The sequence below is a fragment of the Hyperoodon ampullatus genome (assembly GCF_949752795.1).
Source record: "Hyperoodon ampullatus genome assembly, chromosome: 12".
NCBI lineage: Eukaryota > Metazoa > Chordata > Mammalia > Artiodactyla > Ziphiidae > Hyperoodon > Hyperoodon ampullatus.
In genome coordinates, this window is record NC_136925.1 from 55,259,504 (window position 1) to 55,279,795 (window position 20,292).

The following is a 20,292-nucleotide window of genomic DNA, read 5'->3' on the forward strand; positions in this document are numbered from 1 at the left end:
ACTCAGTGTTCCTCCACTGTGCGTTGGGCACCCACCTGGCCTGTTCTATCTCACCCATGGGAGATGAGGCTCCAGGGGAACCACTGAAGCATGATGCTCATGCTGTCTGCTGTACCATGAGAAATCAACTACTAAATTCATATAGGCTTATTGTTTCATTACTGATCTAATTTATGAAGTGTGGCAAGTCGGCCTGGCAGCTGCAAGGCTACTTAAAGATGGCTTGACCTCTTGACAGATGAAATCCATTTTTTCATTTATCTGGTAGAAATTAATTTATGCAGGAAGCACTGCCTAAAGTTTGTCTTTAAAGCATGACTCAAATCCATTAAACATATGAAGGAAATCTTATAGTTAATAAATTTTCTAACATTCATTTAAAAATTCCTACGTCGTTATTTAGGAGTAGCATTAATTTAGATTTTTTAACATTACAATGCTTACTGCATATAACAGGAAAGTTAGAAAGGATGTCACATATCCAGGGGATTTGTGGATCCCCATTATAACACTGATGTTGGTTGACAAAAAGACCATCTCACTCTTTTCTATGATTAAGCAAGAAGTGCTTCAGAGCACAGACTCTGGAACAGTTTAGATCTGTATTGATGTTCTCCAATACAGTACCACGGTTGGAGCACTGTATTGAGCATTTGAAATTTGATCACTTGAAATCTGCATGGCCAGACTTGATATGTGCTGTAAGTGGAAAATACATGCTGGGTTTTAGACTTAACATGAAAAGAATGTAAAATATCTCAATAATTTTTCTATTGATTAGATATTAAAAGGATAATATTTTAGACACATATTTTTAACTAAAATACATTATTAAAATTAATTCACTTTTTTTTTTTACTTTTAAAAATATCTGTGCTAGGTAGCCTCTAAGATGGCTCTAGTAATTCCTGTCCCTGCCACCTGGTTGTCACACCTTTGTGCAATCCCCTCCCAGATTGCACCAGCATGTGTCTGTCTGATCAAAAGAATATAGCAGAAGTGATGGTGTTTCACTTCTAAGATTAGGTTATAGAAGACTATGGTTTCCATCTTGGGCTTGCTCTGATCACTCACTCAGGGGAAACCCTACGGAGTGGACCATGTGTCGAAGAAGTGAAGCTTCCTGGGATAGCCACATAAATAATGTTGGATGAATACACATTATATTTCTATTCAACAGTGCTAGTGTAGATTTAACATAACCACTTACTTAATTACGTGATCTTGGGCAAGTTACTTGACCTTTCTGTAACTCTGTTTTCTCATATGTAAAATGTGAATTCAATTTGTAACCTATATATACATAAAAGTGTTTAGAACAGTTTTATATGCAAAAGTATTTAGAACGGTGTCTGGCACATCATTAGGATTCTCATTTGAGAGTGTGATGTGGTCAGGATAGACTGTAGAATAGTAGAGAATGTTCCATGTCTAAGCTCTACTATCACATTTCTTACACATTTTGTTGCCTCCAGCAACAAAATTCCTCCACAATAATAAAATTCATAAAATATGATCTAAAATTTCAAACAGAAAAATATCTTCAATCTAGCCTTGTAATTTTAATGGTGGTTTTATAGATGCAACCACAACCTTCCTTGAACATATGGTTTAGAGATATTATGTAAACTTGCTGTTTAGAAATAAACTCTGTCCATCAGAAGAAAATGTATTGAAACTCTTTCAGGATATTTCTTATGTCTAAAGAGAAAGCATTTATTATTCATGCTTAATAACAGTATATAGGAGGAACAAATATTTCCAAGAAGTAATCCAGAAATTTGGAACTTCATTATAACCCAAACATTACATGATTTACTGATCTATGTGGACAATGCAATCAGCTACCAAATATCAGAATATATTTTTGTTGTGTTTGGCAAGAATGGCATGATTCCTAGCTCATAAAAGGACTTATCTATGAGGGCTGTCTTCTAAAATAACAAATTATGCTTCTAAAGCAGTATGTTTATTTCCATAAAGAACTGGAATGATTGCTTTTTATTTCTTTTAATATATTGAACATTTTTTGAGATGACATAATAAAGATATACGGAAACATAACATTAATATAGGATACGCAACCAGTTATGTATATTACAAGTTTAGTTCCCCACTCACATTTTAGTGAAAAATCACCTTCCAGTTTGTTCCCTTAAAGAGTCCTTGCCAAATTAACAAAGCTTTTCTTTCTTAATTGTTGCTTGAGTTTTCATTTGCTAGAGCTGCATCTATAAAGCTATATTTACTGGTTGAAGGCTGGATATCTTTCTTCAGTAGAGCATCTTTATTTGCAAAGAAACGGTACCCTAGGTACCCTTGACAAGGTTATGGTCATCTTCATCAAAACTTTTGAACTACCAGTGAGAAATTAAGGATCTGTGTTCATATACTTTACTTCAGTACAGAACACTGGATGATGTCAGTGAAATGGTGGAATAAGGACCTTTGAAAATTGTCTCCTCCAAAAAGCAGTAGAGAAACTGGTAAAAAAAAAAAAAAATCGTCAGGATTAATTTTTTCAGAATTCTAGAAATTAACCAAAGAATTGCAGCAATCTGGAGAACATTAATTAATGAAAAAGTAGCTGAATCTTGGTAAGAACAGCAAACTTTGTGGCATTTTAACTTGCTTGTATTCCCATTCTTCCAAACCCCTTCAACTCCACAGTAGCCTTGAAAACCAACAGCCCGCAATCATGGCAAAGCCAGCAGCCTAACAGTCACAAGATGGAGGAGAAAGAAGTTGGAGTTCCTTCAAAGATCATTCTCAGAAAATTGTCATTATTTGATATGTCTGGTGACTTCCTGGAAGATTCTATTTGTAATGCTGTCTCTATTTGATCTATTTTGAGCTCAATGAGTGGAAAATACTTTTCCTCAGAGCATTTGTCAAAAACAATGTGAGGCAATTATTTAATTTTTGTGGCTGCCTGCAGTGGTGTATAACAGTTGGGGGGAAAAAATGGGCTAACCAAAAAGCCTAAAAGGAAAAGCTGAGGAATGAGATGTCCGTAAGGACATTGAGAAATTCCAACATATTCCTGGGAATCTAGAAGACCACATACATGTATATGACTGTGCACATGCCCAGAACTGTGCGCATGCTCAAGAAAGACCCGAGAAGTCTGTAAGCTCTCAAATCTGGTTGACTTTGAAGTGCTACATGAACAGGAAGTAAAAGCTAAGCAAGAGTTTTCAGTTGCCTGGTTGGGTGTTGAAAGCATGCCTTCAAATGAACAAAGAACCTCTTAACAAAGACTGGAGACTTCTTGGTTCCAGTTGTTTAAGGAAATATCTGTCCAGACATTCATTGCCCACCAAGCTAATTGAGCAGAGACTTCAATGACCACACGTGACTAAGAATGCAGACTTTACAGATTTAGTTCAGAAAAATCACTAAACAACCAGCAAAAACAAGCCCTGAGGAGGGAGGAGAATTCAACTTATAGAGCTGACACATTATATTGTTGAAAATATCCAGTTTTCAACAACAAACTGTGAGACAGGCAAAGGAACAAGAATGTCTGGCCCATAAACAAGGGGAAAGAAAATCAATCAATAGAAACTGTTTCTGAGGAAGCCCAGACACTAGAATTCCTGGAGAAAGAATTTAAACAGCTATATTAAATATGTTTTAAAAACTAAAAGAAACTATGTTTACGAATGAAAAGGAAGTATGGAAATACTTAATAAAGTATTTTATTAAGTCTTAGCAACTAGAGAATATAAGTCAAATTTGAAAACAGGTCAATTGAGATTATCCATTCTAAGAAATAGAAAGTATGAAGAGAAATAAACAAAGACTCAAAGACCTATGAGACACCATCAAGCATATAATACACCCTCTTTTTTTTTTCTTTTTGTTGGCTGCACCCCACTGCTTGTGGGATCTAAATTCCCTGACCAGGGATCGAACCCACGGCCCCTGCATTGGGAGCGTGGAGACTTAAACACTGCACCACCAGGGAAGTCCACCATTAAGCATATCAATATGTGAAGAATGAATGCCTCAGAAGGAGAGGAGAGAGAGAAAAAAGTGTAGAAAAAATATTTCAGGAAATAATCACAAAAACTTCCAAAATTTGATGAAAAACATTAACCTACACATTTAAGAATCTCAACATACTCCAGGTGGAATAAACTTAGAGATCCATGGCAAGACACATCATGATTAAACTGTTGAAAACCAACAGTTAGAGAATTTTGAAAAAAGAAGAGAAGAAAAGATTCATCATATACAAGGGTTTCTCATAAGATTAAAAGCTAATTTCTACTTAGAAACCACGGAGGACAGAAATCACTGGGATGACATACTGAAAAGTGCTGAAAGAAAAGGACTATTAACCAAAAATTCTCTGTCCAGGAAAAAAAAATCCTTTAAAACTAAAGGAGAAATTAAGACATTTCCAGATAAACAAAAACTGAGAGAATTTATCACTACCAAACCTGCCATACAAGAAACACTAAAGGGGGTCCTTTAGGCTGAAATGAAAGGACACAAGTCAGTAACTCTATTCCATGTGAAGAAATAGAGTATCAATAAAAATAACTCTGAAAGTAAATTAAAAGAAAATTTAAATGTATGTTTTGTTTTCAATTTTTTTCTCATATCTTATTTTAAAAACATTTGCATAAAAAATAGTTACAAATCTGTGCTGATAGGCACACAATGTATAAAGATGTAATTTTTATAATAATAAAAATTTGAACCAAGGGGTAAGAAACAGAGCTATATGGGAGCCAAATTTTATATGCTATTGAAATTAAATTCATTAATCCAAACTAGATTGTTATAAATTAATACGTTAATTGTAATCCCCAGGCTACCATTGATAAAATAACTAAATATATATATATGGGTATTTTTTTTAAAACCACCAGATTTCTGGTTTCTGGCATGGCATATAAGGAGTTTGGAAGTTGTCACTCTGTCCTAAAAAAAAGTGAAAAGTTGAACAAACTGAAAAATCAACAACTATTCTTAGATATATCAGAGAAGTGAGATCACAGGACAAACTACTGCCTCCAAAACTGGAGAGACAGACAGGCAAGTACAGAGAATCTCAATTTTCCACAAAAGAAACTGCTACAAAAACCAATACCAGGGTAGACAAATCCGACCTGTAATTGATGAATTGCTAGAGGCTCAGAGTGGGCAAGTCTGAGTGTAAAAAATTCCAGGGAAACTTAGTCATGGGGGGCCCACCATTTTGTAAGTTTTACCACCAAAAACTTAACCAGGCTCTCACAGTGAATATGAGAGAAAAATCCCCTCATGCTTCTGGTGGGGGGAAGGCAAGAGAAACCATTTTGAAATAGGACAGAGCATTCTGTTCTTAATAAGACCTGCCCTCGAGAGAAACTATTGGTGTTTTATCAGGACTCATTGACCCAGAGGGATGAAAATATGCAACTAACACCCACCCTAGCCTTCCACTTAGGGAAAATATGCAACAAAAGCCCACTCTCACCTTTCCACTTGGGGAAAGGGAAATACCCAGCTTTAGCCTGCTCTGGTCTTCCACAGGGGAGAAGGGAAATACCCAACTCCAACCCACTCCAGCCATCCGTCCCACCTAAAGATGCAGAGAATGGGACTGAGAAGCATTCGTGAAGTTCACAATTCAGAGACACAAGCTCACAAAAATATGATAACAATCATAGGACCAGAGAATGTTTCCGCTCCTGCCACACCTTACTGCCACATTACTAAAGGCCTATTCACTACAGCTCCTTTTAACCAGTACATGATGCCTAACCATCATGAAAAAAAGTACAAGGCATACTAAAAAAAGCAAAAAAAGACAATTGAAGAGACAAATCAAGCATAGAATCAGACACAGATATGGCAGCAATGTTGGAACAATCAGACCAGGAATTTAAAACAATTATGATTAATACGCTAAGGTTTCTAGTGGATAAAGTACAACTGGTGGGCAACGTAAGCAGAGAGACAGAAGCATAAGAGAAAATCAAAATGAAGTGCTAGAGATCAAAAACACTGTAATGGAAATGAAGAATGCCTTTGATGGGCTCATTAGTAGACTGGACATAGCTGAGGAAAGAATCTCTGAGCCTGAGGATATATCAATAGAACTTTCTAAAACAGAAAAGCAGTGAGGAAAAAAATATAAAACAAAGACCCAGAACAGAATATCCAAGTACTGTATGACAACAGCAAAAGGTGTATATGCATAATGGAAATATCAGAAGGAAAAGAAAGAGAAGTAAGAACAGAAGCAATGGGCTTCCCTGGTGGCACTAATAATACGCCTGCCAATGCAGGTGATATGGGTTCGAGCCCTGGTCCAGGAAGATTCCCCATGCTGCAAAGCAACTAAGCCTGTGTGCCACAACTACTGAGCCTGCACTCTAGAGCCCGTGAGCCACAACTACGGAGCCCACGTGCCACAACTACTGAAGCCCACGTGCCTAAAGTCCATGCTCCACAACAAGAGAAGCCACCGAAATGAGAAGCCAGCACCGCAACAAAGAGTAGCCCCTGTTCTCCACAACTAGAGAAAGCCTGCATGCAGCAACGAAGACCCAATGCAGCCATAAATAAATAAATAAATACATACATAAATACATACATTTTTTTTTTAAAAACAGAATAAATAATTGAAGAAATAATGATTGATAATTTCCCCCAAATTAATGTCAGACACCAAATCACAGATCCAGGAAGCTCAGAGAACACTAAACAGGATTCTAAAAAAAAACTTCATAAGAACATCATATTCAAACTGCAGAAAATCAAAAATAATGAAAAAATCTTGAAAAAGGTCAGAGGAACAAAATCTTACCTATCATACCTGTAGAAGAACAGAGGTAAGAATTGCATTTAACTACTCCTCAGAAACCATGGAAGCAAGAAGAGAGGAGGATGAAATATTTAAAGCGTTGAGGAAAAAAAACTCCACCAACCAAGAAATCTGAATCCTAATATCCTTTAAAAGTGAAAGAGAATTGAAGACTTTCTCAGACAAACAACAACTGAGGGAATTTGTTCCAATAGACCTGCTTTGCAAGACACGTTAAAAAAAGTTCTTCAGAGAGAAGAAAAATTGTATGTCAGAAACTTGGAATTACATAAAGGAAAAGCAGCAGAAAAGGAACGAGTGAGGATAAAGTAAAAACTTTTATTTTCTTATTCTTAGTTAATCTTACAAATTTTGTTTGCTCATAATAATAATATCAACAATGTATTCAATTATAATCTGAAAGAAAAAATAAAATCTCCTAGAACTAATAAGTATAGCAAGGTTTCAAGATATAACGTTAATATACAAAAGTCAATCACTTTTATTATACTAGCAATGAACAAGTGGAATTTGAAATTAAAGGCACAAAACCATTTACATTAGCACCAAAACAATGAAATAGGTATAAATCTGACAAAATATGTACAAGATCTATATGAGGAAGACTACAAAACTCTGATGAAAGAAATAAAAGAACTAAATAAATGGAGATATATTGTATCTTCATGAATAGGAATATATAATATTGTTTAGATGTCAGTTCTTCACAGCTGCATCTATAGCTTTAATGCAATGCCAGTCAAAATCGCAGTAAGGGCTTCCCTGGTGGCGCAGTGGTTGAGAGTCCACCTGCTGATGTAGGGGACACAGGTTCGTGCCCCGGTCTGGGAAGATCCCACATGCTGCGGAGCAGCTGGGCCCGTGAGCTATGGCGGCTGAGCCTGTGCGTCTGGAGCCTGTGCTCCACAACGGGAGAGGCCACAACAGTGAGAGGCCTGAGTACCGCAAAAAAAAAAAAAAAAAAAAGACAAAATCCCAGTAAGTTATTCCGTGGATACTGACAAACTGATTCTGTGGTTTATATGGAGTGGCAAGAAACCTAGGATAGCAACATTAAAGGAGAACAAAGCCAGAGAACTGAAGACTTACTATAAAGCTGTAGTAATCAACACAGTATGGTACTGGTGAAAGAATAAACAAATCAGTGAAACAGAATGGATAGCCCAGAAATAAACCCATCTAAATACAGTCAACTGATCTTTGACAAAGGAGCAAAGGCAATACAATGGAGCAAAAATTGTATTTTCAACAAATGGTGCTAGAACAATTGGACATTCACATGTTAAAAAAAAAAAAAAAGAATCTAGACCCAGGTCTTAACACCCTTCACACAAATCAACTCAGAATAGATCACAGAGTTAAGTGTAAAATGCAAAACTATAAAACTCTTAAAAGATAATGTAGCAGAAAATCTAGATGAGCTTGGGTTTGATGATGAATTTTTAGACATGACACCACAGGCAAAATCTATGAGAAAAATAGCTGGTGGCGCAGTGGTTGAGAGTCCGCCTGCCGATGCAGGGGACACGGGTTCGCGCCCCAGTCTGGGAAGATCCCACATGCCACGGAGTGGCTGGGCCCGTGAGCCATGGCCACTGAGCCTGCGCGTCCAGAGCCTGTGCTCCGCACCGGGAGAGGCCACAACAGTGAGAGGCCCGCGTACCGCAAAAAAAAAAAAAAAAAAGAGAGAAAAATAATTGATAAGCTGGATTTCATTTTTAAAAAATTGCTCAGTGAATAATATTGTCAAGAGAATGAGAAGACAAGCCACAGTCTGAGAGAAAATATTTGCAAAATATTTGCAAAGGACATACCTGGTAAAGGACTTGTATCCAGAATACACAAAGATCTCTTAAAAGCCAACAATAATAAAACAAATAACCTGATTAGAAAGTGGGCAAAAGACATGAACAGATGCCTCATCAAAGAACGTGGCATGGCAAATAAGCGTATGAAAATATATTCAACATTATACGTCATTAAGGAATTGAAAATTAAAACAATAATAAGATACCATAATTGTATGCATATTAGAAGAGCCAAAATCCAAAACACTGACAGCATAAAATGCTGATGAAGATGCAAAGCACCAGGAATTCTCATTCATTGCTAGTAGGAATGCAAAATGATGCAGCCATTTTGGAAGACAGTTTGGCAGTTTCTTTAAACTAAACATATCCTTACCATATGGTCCAGCAATCATGTTCCTTGGTATTTACACAAATCAGTTGAAAATTAATATTCACACAAAAACCTGCACATGAATGCTTATAGGAGTTTTATTCATAATTGCCAAAACCTGAAAGCAACCAAGTTGTTCTTCAATAGGTGAATAGCAAAATGAACGGTGGTATATACAGACAATGAACTATTATTCAGTGCTAAAAAGATATGTTACACACCATGAAAAGACAGTGGTATTTTGATATTGAGGAAGCTGTGCAAATTTGAGAAAGGTAGTGTAGTATATGGGAAGTCTCTGTACCTTCTGCTCAAATTTGCTAACGAACCTAAAACAGCTCTAAAAAATAAAGATTTTTTTTAAAAATGGAAATAAAATTGTACACTGGAAAATATCTATTTAACACAAAAGAAGGCAAAAATGGACAAATAGAGAAACACAAAAGATCTAAGACATATGGAAAACAAATAGCAAAATGGAAGATGTAAATCTTACACTATCAATAATTACACTAAATATAAATGGATTAAATAATTAAAAGGCAGAGGTTGGCAGAATGGATTTTAAAAATAAAGCCCATCCAACTATATACTGACTACAAGAGACTTACTTGTAGATTCATACTTCAGATTCAAAGACACAAGTTATTTGAAAGTAAAAGAATAGAAGAAGGTAGACCATGAACATAGTAACCAAAAGAGAACTGGAGTGACTACAGTAATATTAGAAAAAAATAGATTTTAAAACTAAAATTGTTTAGAATATTATATAATGATAAAAGGGAAACTCCACCAAAAAAGGTAACAATTATAAACACATATAAATCTTACATCAGAGTCCCCAAATACATGAAGCTAGAGCTGACAGAATTGAAAAGAAAAACAGACAATTCAACAGTAACAGTTGGAAACCTCAATACTCCACTTTCTAAAAGGGATAGAACTAGACAAAAGATCCACAAGGACATAGAATACTTGAACAATCCTATAAACCAACAGACATCTGTAGAACACTCTATGCTGCAACAGCAGAATATATATTCTTCTCAAGTGAACACAGAGCATTCTCCAGGATAGGCCATATGTTAAGCCATAAAACTAGTCTCAAAAGACAAAGTATGTCTTCTGACCACAATAAAATAAAATTAGAAATCATTACCCCCCAAGAAATGGAAAATTCACAAATAAGGAAGGATGGTTTAAAAACATATTGGATTCTTTGAGTTTAAAATCTAACTGGGAGTCTATTGCTATATAGGATGGGGTAATGAGGAGTAATTAGAATTAAACAAGTAATAAGATCTCAGTTGAAAGGGATAAAATATTGGAGCACTTGGAATAATCCTCTCCTCATACAGTTAATTTATTTTAATTTTCCAAACCTCAGCTCAAGAGTAACATTCTCTGAAAAGCTTTCCCTGACTCCACCAATGATGATAATAATGTTAATAACGGTAATATAAGCTGACACTTTTTTATAGCCCTTGTTACATGACAAGTATCACTCTAACCAATCTAAATATATTTCAATATTTAATCCTCCCAACAACACTAAGAGATAGTATTATTACTCCCATTTTACATGAGAAGAGGGTAAATAATTTGGCAAGGTTACCTAACTAAGAAGTGACAGAGTTGGGATTCAAATATAATGATTCCAAAATCCATGTTCTGAAGCATAACCAACTGGAGTTAGATCCATCTTATCAAGACTCTCACAGAACCCATGCATACTTCAGTTATACCATAAACTAATTACTTTGTAACAGCTTACTAGATTGTTCTCTTTCACTAATCATTCATTGATAAACGATTATTCAACCAACAGGAAATTATTGAGCACATTCCCTGTGCCAGAAAATGTGCTTGTTCATAGAAATAAAGCCACATATGTCATATTTCATCTGTCAAAGAGTTTTAGTCTCAAGCAGAGTTCAGCAAACTATAGTTCACAGGCCAAATTCTGTTGGCCACCTGTTTTTGTAAATAAATTTTTATTGAACCACACCTGTGCTCACTGGTTTATGTAGTGCTCATTGGTTTATAAACCAATTGGTTTATATTGGTTTATCTGTAGCTTCTTTCATGTTACAACATCAGAGTGGAGTAGTTGTTATGGAGACCATTTGGCAGGCAAAGTCTAAAATATTTACTATCTGGTCCTTTACAGAAAAAGTCTGCCAACCCTGGTCTAAAGAATAAGACAAATAAGAAAATCATTAATTACTACCCACTAAGGTGCATGCTACGGTGCCCAAGATACTACAGGAACATAGAGATATCTAGATTAGATTATAGAGTCAGCAAAAGTTTTCTAGGAGACCTGATATCTGACCTAATTTTTGAAGGTTAACTAGTTAAAGAAGAGCAGCCAAACTTGTCAGTAAGGCCAGACAGTGAAGTTTAGCAGTGATCCAGGGAGCTAGGAATAAAGAGGGTAAATATGTTTAGGAAATATTAATTAGCTCTACATAACTTATGAAAATGTATCTTTAATTTCTTCATTCCCACTATCTGGCACAACTAATGGTGCATATAGTTAAACTCACTAAATATTTGTTATCAGAAAATATTAAGTCCTAAGTAAACAATGTTTACTGAAAAGGGGAGAAAATATTTGCTTTCTATTAGTCCCTAAAATCACTAAACTATAAGAATCCCAATTTTTTCACCCACTGCCCTAGAGTAAAAAAAAACAAAAACTACCACTTTTTCATTGTTTTCAGTTGTAGAGACGTATATAACATTTAAGAATACAGTTTTACAAATGAGAAATGTTTGTAAAATACTGTACCTGGAAAATTCATAGGCAGTTCAAATGGTTGTGGAGACTCACAACCTTCAATGTGCTCACAAATTTCAGCTATGATCTTCTTAATTTTGAGGCCAGTAATTTTAATCACTTCTCCTGTTGACAAACAGCATTCATTTCCAAACATTTCATAAATAGAACCTGAAAAATAAAAGAAAAACAGCTTTTAAAAGAAGAATTCAATAATGAAGAACAAAGTAGGAGTCAAAAGTCTCATATGAAGTGTTTTTATTCAGTTCCTCTCAGATACCTGCTAAACAGGAATTTAATCAAGCTTGGCAAAACATACAGCATGTACCAGGAAAAATATTAGATTTTCACTTCATCCACTGGGCAAAGTGTAAACAATCTTATTTTTGTTATTATTGTAAATTGAATTTATGGTCCTCAGCACCTTTAGCTCATCTTTCCAAGGTCAAGCTACAACCATGTCTTCCCCTGCTGGATTTATGATCTTTTTTTGGCTAGGTCATAGAATTAAATTCACATGAGTCAACAATGATCTGAGTAAGTACTGCAAACAAGGTTGTAATACAATCTAACATCCAAAGACAGAGCATTTGTACACCAGGGCTTCATATTAAGAGCACCATATCTATTTATAAGACCTAGTTCTCTTCATCATTATGAATATAACATTTTGTCCATTTTATCTCTTGTTTTTGACAAGCTGGAAACAACTCTCAACATCTTTATGGCAATAGGGGGCAGACAAACCCAGATAAACTGAAAAGTTTCATTTTAGTTCAAGATTTCAGTCTCCTTCCTAACAAACCTTTTATCATAGATGTCAAAGCTTAATTTTTCATCCATTTATTTCCCTTTTATATCTCCTGATGGAGGAACACTGAGCAGTGAAATAACCGAAAGATGAGCAACAGGAAAGAGGAGAAGCAAAAGTTCTGGGTAATCTAGTCCCGGTAAAAAGGAAACAACCCCAAAACCACATCTTTGGGATATTATCGCTTTACAATAAAGCAGTAAACTAGAGGTTGATGTAAATAAACATTGCAGAACTGTGGGGTTTGAAACATATCAATTTTTCCTTGCTTCCAATATGATTTATACCCTCTTTACCACACTAACATATAAATAATATGAGCACAAGATTTTAGGTTTATTGGTTGGTTTTCTGAATTCTTCTGTTGAAACACCTCTTCATAGAATCTTGCCTGATATGTAGCAAGTACCTGAAACATTTTTATAGCATTAATGGTTATCATAAAAGTTATTAAGCCCAGCATTCAATCTAGCTTTAAACAACACTGTGGTTTTATCAGAGTCTCTACAGAGAGCAGGGGGCACACGCAAATTAAAACAATTTAAGGAGATTTTAACAAAGGGACAATTTACACACAGGCACAGACAGTTCTTGGCAACACAAGAACATAAATGTCCTGATCTCACTCTTTTTCCTCCATTGGATCATCTAACAGGGCACCCCATTGCCCCAATTCAGCCAGACACCAGAGGACAATGGAGCTGCTGACTCCACAGAAGTCAGCCTCCCAGGCAGAGTGGAAATGAAAATTTGCACACCAACCTTACTGTCTATTATTTAATGAGGATCATTTTTGCAGACATGCTAGTATGTGAGCTCCTTGTATACTTCTAAACTCCCTCCTTTTCTCATACTATTGCCTTAACTACACACGCGTTCATACTTTTTATTAACTCCAATACATTGTGTTGTCAGCCATCTCAAATCTCTCATGGAAAAAACTGGTATATTAAAAAATAATAATAAATCCACAGTGACATTTTCTTCCAGTGAACTCAGAATAATTATTTTCTATGATCCTCTTTTGGAAATTAATCACATAGTAACATTTTACTTCTACAGTATTATCTCATCCTGTGCTTAACCTTTTATGACTTTAGTTTCTGTTACTCCCAATTCAATTTTAAGCTCCATGAAAAAAAATATTGCATTATATTATTGCATAACTACCAACACATCAACCTCCCTTCCTCATTCATTCAGCAAACTTTAATGAATACCTACTATGTGTCAGACATTGCAGTTGGCAGTAGTACAAAATGCATATGCCTTCCCCATAGAAGCACTGTTTTGAAGGGAACAGACAAGTAAGCAGACAATTGAAGCAGATTATGAGAAAGTTCTAATATAGAAAATACAGGGCATTGTGGGAGTAAATTGGAGGCATTTAATTAAGCAATTATATGGGAAAGAGATTAGGGAAAGATCTGTGGAGGAGATGACAGCCGAGCTGAGTTTTAAAGGAAGCATCACAAAATGTTAGGACAGGCAGAGGATATAGTATTTGAAAAGGCAGTGAGATGCGAAAGAGTCTGATACATTCTGGAAACTTCACATAATTTGTTATGTCTCAAATATAAAGTAAGAAATGGGAATTGGTACGAAAGGAGACTGAAGAAGTAGAGGGAATCCAGATTGTGCAGTGTCTTCTGTGACTTCTTTTTTTTTTTTTTTTTTTTTGCCATATGCAGGCCTCTCACTGCTGTGGCCTCTCCCGTTGCGGAGCACAGGCTCCAGACGCGCCGGCTCAGCGGTCATGGCTCACGGGCCTAGCTGCTCCGCGGCATATGGGATCCTCCTGGACCGGGGCACGAACCCGTGTCCCCTGCATCAGCAGGCGGACCCTCAACCACTGCGCCACCAGGGAAGCCCTTGTGCAGTGTCTTTATAAAATTACCAATAAACAAAAAAGCCAATCAAAGTCTGAAGCAACCTCAGAGTCAGAGAATTTACATTTTCAGTTATCAATGTCCAGGAACTAATGCCAATTTAATGAGAGGTCATATGTTTCTAGGCGCTTGCTATCCAAAGTATGTCCTGCTGCATCACCTGGGAGCTTGTTAGGATCTTAGCCAGACCCTAGACCTGCTGAATCAGAACCTGCATTTTTAAAAAGACCCCCAGATGATTCGTAAGTACATTAAGGTTTGGAAAGCACTGGTCTAGACAACAAATGAATAACTGAAATAATCTCTGTTCTGAGATTGTTGCAAAACTCACCAAGAGAGAGAAGGACATGTCAGGTAGAGGAAGCACTCAGCGTCATTGAGATGGAGGATGTTGTAAGTAAGGACAGGGAAAGGGAAGGATTTTAAACAGCAAAGTGACATGGTAAGATTTTTCTGTGTCACACGAAATAGAACGTAATTGGACCTATCCTGTTTCAGCGGAAGTCTGTTTGGCTTAATTTCAACGCAACAAATGTCTAATTGCAGATGTAATGTATAGCAAACTGACTCACTTGGAATGCCATCTTTCTTTCAAAGGTTCCATTGGAATTCAAAATTAAAAGATGAGTTTATGTGAGATTACATATCAATTCACAGGGGACAGAAGCCAGAGAATTCTAAGAGAAAATTCTGTGAGTTTTAGTCACCACATAAAAGGCTTTTGACACCTCAGGTCTCTTTCTAATCATCCCTCTCGCTTTGAAAAAAGGAAATCACTTTTTTCAGTCATGTAAGGAAAAGAGCCTCATGGAAATGTTAATCTTTAACATTTATTTTTAGTTCTTTGTGACTTCCAATTTTCTCCAAGCAAGAAAGCTATTAATTCATTTTAATAAAGAGAGAGGTCAGTGACACCCAACTCTAGAAAGTTATGTCTCTAATAGGTGACAAGAACATAAAGCAAATCTCAAACCCCTGAAACTTGAAGAGTTCTTGTACATCATTATCATCATTATAGTGTCTCTTAAAATACATTTTTTCAGTGAAAATATAAAATGGTTAATTTAAAAAACAGCCAACTTTCATAATCTCAGAACAAGCACATATAATATGCCTAATTGCCTTTTAAAAATTTGCTGAGACGTGTCTGAACTATGTGTTTGTGTAAATATAGATATAAAAATAGTTTTCATTTCATTTTTAACCACAAGACATGCATTTTGAATATGCAAATCTAGAATCTATTAAATCTTTACAGACTGATTCTTTCCAAGTCAGAGCATATGTGTTCAGGATAAGGCCAAACATCAGAGAAAGCTGAACAAAGCAGCCTGTTTTCAGTGATCAAACATTGCCCCTGAAGGCTGTAATGAAAGTCATGTGCCTCTGAAATCACCTTTTCTGAAATGCTACTTTGCTCAATAAAAATGACACATTTAATATCCTTTTATGAGCCCATCCCTTATTTGACAATCCATATAAGCAATGCTGTAATCACATGGAAGAAACCAAAACAATTGGTTCCATAGATTTTCTTCCTTTTCCTCTACAAAGCTGAAAATGTGTGGCAGTCAGGGAAGAAGAAACTTACATTGTTTAGAGACTTTTTTCCCTTTACTCAACATATACCCATTTCCTCCATTCCCCACCCCACCATCTCCCACCCCCACCATACCAGCCACTCATCCCATCATCAGCCTTTCAAAGTTCAACCAATCCTAAAGATTCAGCTCATATTCATTGTCTTCTTGAAAGCCTTCCTTTATTCCCACCTAAGTAAGAATTAATTCTTTGCTCTGTGCTCCAATAGTACTTTGCATGTATCTCCATTATGGCCCCTATGTGATCATTATCACAGCCTGCTGTTAGGGTATTATTTTCTGACCACTGATATTATGTATACTTTAGAATTTATTATGATATTCTAAAGAAGAGACATCATCTTAACTATATTTATATCCCTCCTCACATACACACAGCTAATTGCACAGTTTTGTCAATTAGTGGATCCTTAGTGAATGCTAAATTATAACTTAGCTTTACTGTAAAATGACAATAAATTATTGTGAATATAGTAGAAGTCCTTCTCCATTAACAGTTTAAAGCATAGTCAACCCAAGGCTTTGGCATGGGTTATATCTTCATTTGGTATAACTAATAACAAATGTACAAGCATATGTGAGATTAGCTGGTCACCTTGTGAATTCCCTAGACAAGGAATATTAAGGGCAGGTAATTCTACAATATGAATCTCTGCTTGTTAAATTTGCCATTTTTCACTATGTTTACCATTTTTATATTGCTGGCCTTGAGGATGAGGCTCATAAAATGATCTGAGATATGTTTGGAGGAGTTAGGAATTTACTCTGTAAAGTAGGATTGATATTGTATGACAGGTTTAGGAATTTACTCTGTAAAGTAGGATTGATATTGTACGACAGTGTCTATAGACTGGGCTTGCTGGTAGAGATTTATCCTTGCTCCTCATAAACAATTGTGATTATTCTTTATTATTATTACATGGCCAGTATTCCATAAAGAGACTATCTCCATCTCCTGTAAGGCAAAGTCATCCCCATGCACTACATGAAGAATATATCTAAAAATAGATGAACATGATATTTGAATGTGGTTTGCATAAAAATAAGCATAAAACAGCAAGCTTGCAGCTTTACTAGGGATGGATTCTACCAGTTAGATACTGGGTATACCACTGAGAGGTATATCTGAATATTGATCGAATATGATCTTTCAAGGTCATAGATGCTCTCTTCCCTTCTGCCAAAATATCAATATAAAGAGGGCAAAACAGTGGCACCAAGTATTAAGGAAAATGATGGCCAACACCAAGTAGAGCTAAGGTATAATCTCTCTTACTTTTGAGAATATGGAGGTTTTTAACGTGAATTTAGGGTTTAAGTGTTATCCTGGAAATCAAGTTTAAAGACAGAAATATTCTAGAAACTATAGTGAATATTGGTGAGTCTTAGAAAATTTGAACATGGGGAAACAATGAAAACCACAATGGGTGGAAAAGGGTGGAGCCTGAGAGTCAATAAAGCAGGTTAAAATCATAGTGAGCCCAGAAACCAGAAAATGTCCAACTTTTCAACTACTCTGAGTGAAATGTGAGGCATTTAGATGATTAAGTTTTAGTGGTTGAGGAAGAAAGATTAACAGTTTCCTTCACCAGCTAAAAATCTGATGTTTGTTTAATGGCAGAATCAATTTAATAGATTAAATAAAACTGTACTTAGAGCATTTGTAAGTTGGTGTTACGATAGAAGTCATCATCACAGCTCTTTGTGCCAACAAGTATCAGACCAAACGGATTTGAGATGTATGAAATGGATATCCCTCCTACATATCTATGAAATATTTCCTTATGATGATGGAACAAATCAGTGATTCTGCATCTCCCGACATTACAATTGGCCAAATATTCCCCACGTTTTACCCAGATTTTAATTCTCAAAATTACATCATAAGTAATGTTATAATTTCTTATATGAACAATGTTGCATTGGGAGTTGGTTTATTGTTTTAGGAATGACTTGATTTCAAGTACATTTTTTATACTTAAGTATAAATACTTGCTTATGTTTTATATCCTAAATGTTAAATAAAGCTATCATAGACCTCCATAGCCATTTAAAATCATAAAATCAATGCACTGATTGAATTGTTTATACGTGGGCTCCAATGAACTATAATGTGTTTATCCGATGCATACAAAATGAAGCTTCACTATATTACAAATTTTCCCTAAGTTCATTAGCATTGAATACTTCATTAACTATTTTGCTTATGAAATATGAATTTTGAAGTTATTTTATGTTCATTGATTTAAATAATTTAAAAAATGCTTGAATTTTGTATGTCTATTTTTAATTTTATTTTTATAATAATTCATTTGTATTGCATTTTATTAAAGTACCAGTCCATAATGGATTGGGAAAAGAAAATAAATTGGACCTTCACTACAGATAGTTTGAGAAGCACTTCTCTAAATGGTTAAGTACAAATATGACCACAGTCAGTCAGTGCAGGGAAACAGGATGTAGCCTCAGGGAGTTAGAGAGTTAGAGTAAAATTTGAACATACTGGAAAAAGAAAAGTTATAGCCTAATACACAAAATTTTAGTCAGTATTATTAACTCATCTATCTCAATGTCACCAGCAGCCTGAGTGCCCTTACTAAAAGACACAGGAAGTTTAATCAACTTGACAGTAATAGTCCTAATTGCAAATTACTACATTGGCATTCTGATTTGTACATTATACTCTTCTGAGTTGTATGAGGCAGTGCTTGAACCTAATTGACCCTGGACACTTTGCACTGTTGGATCTACACAGTAAGAACCAAAGCCAGGAGCAGGTGAAATCCCCTAAGAGATGAATTTTGTGAGTTCTATCTAACTAATTTGCCAGGTATTCTCCATGAGAGAGATGGCAAATATCTATACTATATTCTACCATTCTCCCTTCCCATCAGTAATCATCCATGGCACATTTCCAGCTGAATCCAGATGAGGCCTAATAATCCTCCTCAACATAAAGTTCCTGGTGACTATCCATCAATTGAAAATGGCAAGCCAGGTATAAATTATTCCAGCCCAGTCCTGTACTATGACTTTTCTTGCTTTCTTTAAGCCCCCTTGGGTGATATTTATTTTTAAAGATTTTAATCTTCAGATTGAACTAATTTACCCTCAAAGGCTTAGTAAAAGAAATCTGGCAGAAGAATACAGGGTCCCTCAATCCATCATTTTTTTCCAGACAGCTGTCTGAATTGAGGCATAAAACATCTAACTTGATAATAATTGCAACTTTATATAGCCCAATGGCAGCTGTAGGATTAGTTTAAATTTCACTTTATATTTCTAAGCCAAGTGCCATTAATTCTAATGATCTCTTGAATCACTGGTCTTAGTGTCAGGAGCTTAAATACCATCACATCCTACTAACATATTAAAATGACTGAGTGTCTATACAATATCTCTACCAACTGGTTGTCTAAACTATATCTGAACACTTTCACTGATGGAATTCCAATTATTTTAAGGTGACCCACTCTACTTTTGAGCAATTGTTAAAAAGCTCTACATTTTAAGTATAATATGTGTTCTTATGGGATATACACACAATTAGAACAATTTTTACCCTTAGAATCATACAGAAAACAACTATTTAACTCTTATACATAGCAGCCTTAAAATGTGTGAAGATAGCCATCACCAGTTGCTCCTTATAACAAATCAATGCGTCAAACGATTGAAATATGTTCAGGGCCACTGCTTACAGCATAGGTTGCTCATTATAAAACTACCTGAAACACAAGTTATAAGGATGTCAGTGGCATTTTGGAGTTGTGTGACAAGGTATCATGCCCCTCAAAAACACACATGCCCTTGACTGTTCCAGAAGAGGTTTGATAGTGCCTGTTGGGTATGTTCTAAGGTGGCTGCTTCAGCTCCTACCATCATGTTTGAAATTCAGCTAGTGAGAAAGAGAGATAAAGAGAAGGAAACATTCCTTTTGTTTCAGTGGCGTGCAATAGAAATTTCACATGTCAAATACTACTATCACAACCCATTGGCCAAAACTTAATCAAGTGGCCACTTTAAGCATCAAGAGAGCTGTGCAGCATCTTTAGCCAGGCAGCTGCATTCACAGCTGAAAGCTCTATTACCACAGAAGACCGAGAAAACAGATATAGTTAGAGGGGCAGCTAACAGTCTCTGATCCAAAAGGTGAGGGAAAGGTATGTATATTTCAGGATTTAAATTAGGTTGCATGTGCC

At 35.8% G+C, this 20,292-nt stretch overlaps 1 protein-coding gene across 1 annotated transcript in view; it reads right to left on the reverse strand.

Annotated features, from left to right (window-relative positions):
- The window catches only part of THEMIS (thymocyte selection associated), a gene marked incomplete at its 3' end in the record, with an annotated part of 173,876 nt that overhangs the window by 126,628 nt on the left and 26,956 nt on the right, over window positions 1-20,292 (reverse strand). Inside the window, exon 2 of the mRNA XM_079716156.1 lies at window positions 11,802-11,960. Within this exon, the coding sequence (XP_079572282.1) occupies window positions 11,802-11,960 (159 nt within the window). The remainder of the gene's footprint in view (window positions 1-11,801; window positions 11,961-20,292) is intronic.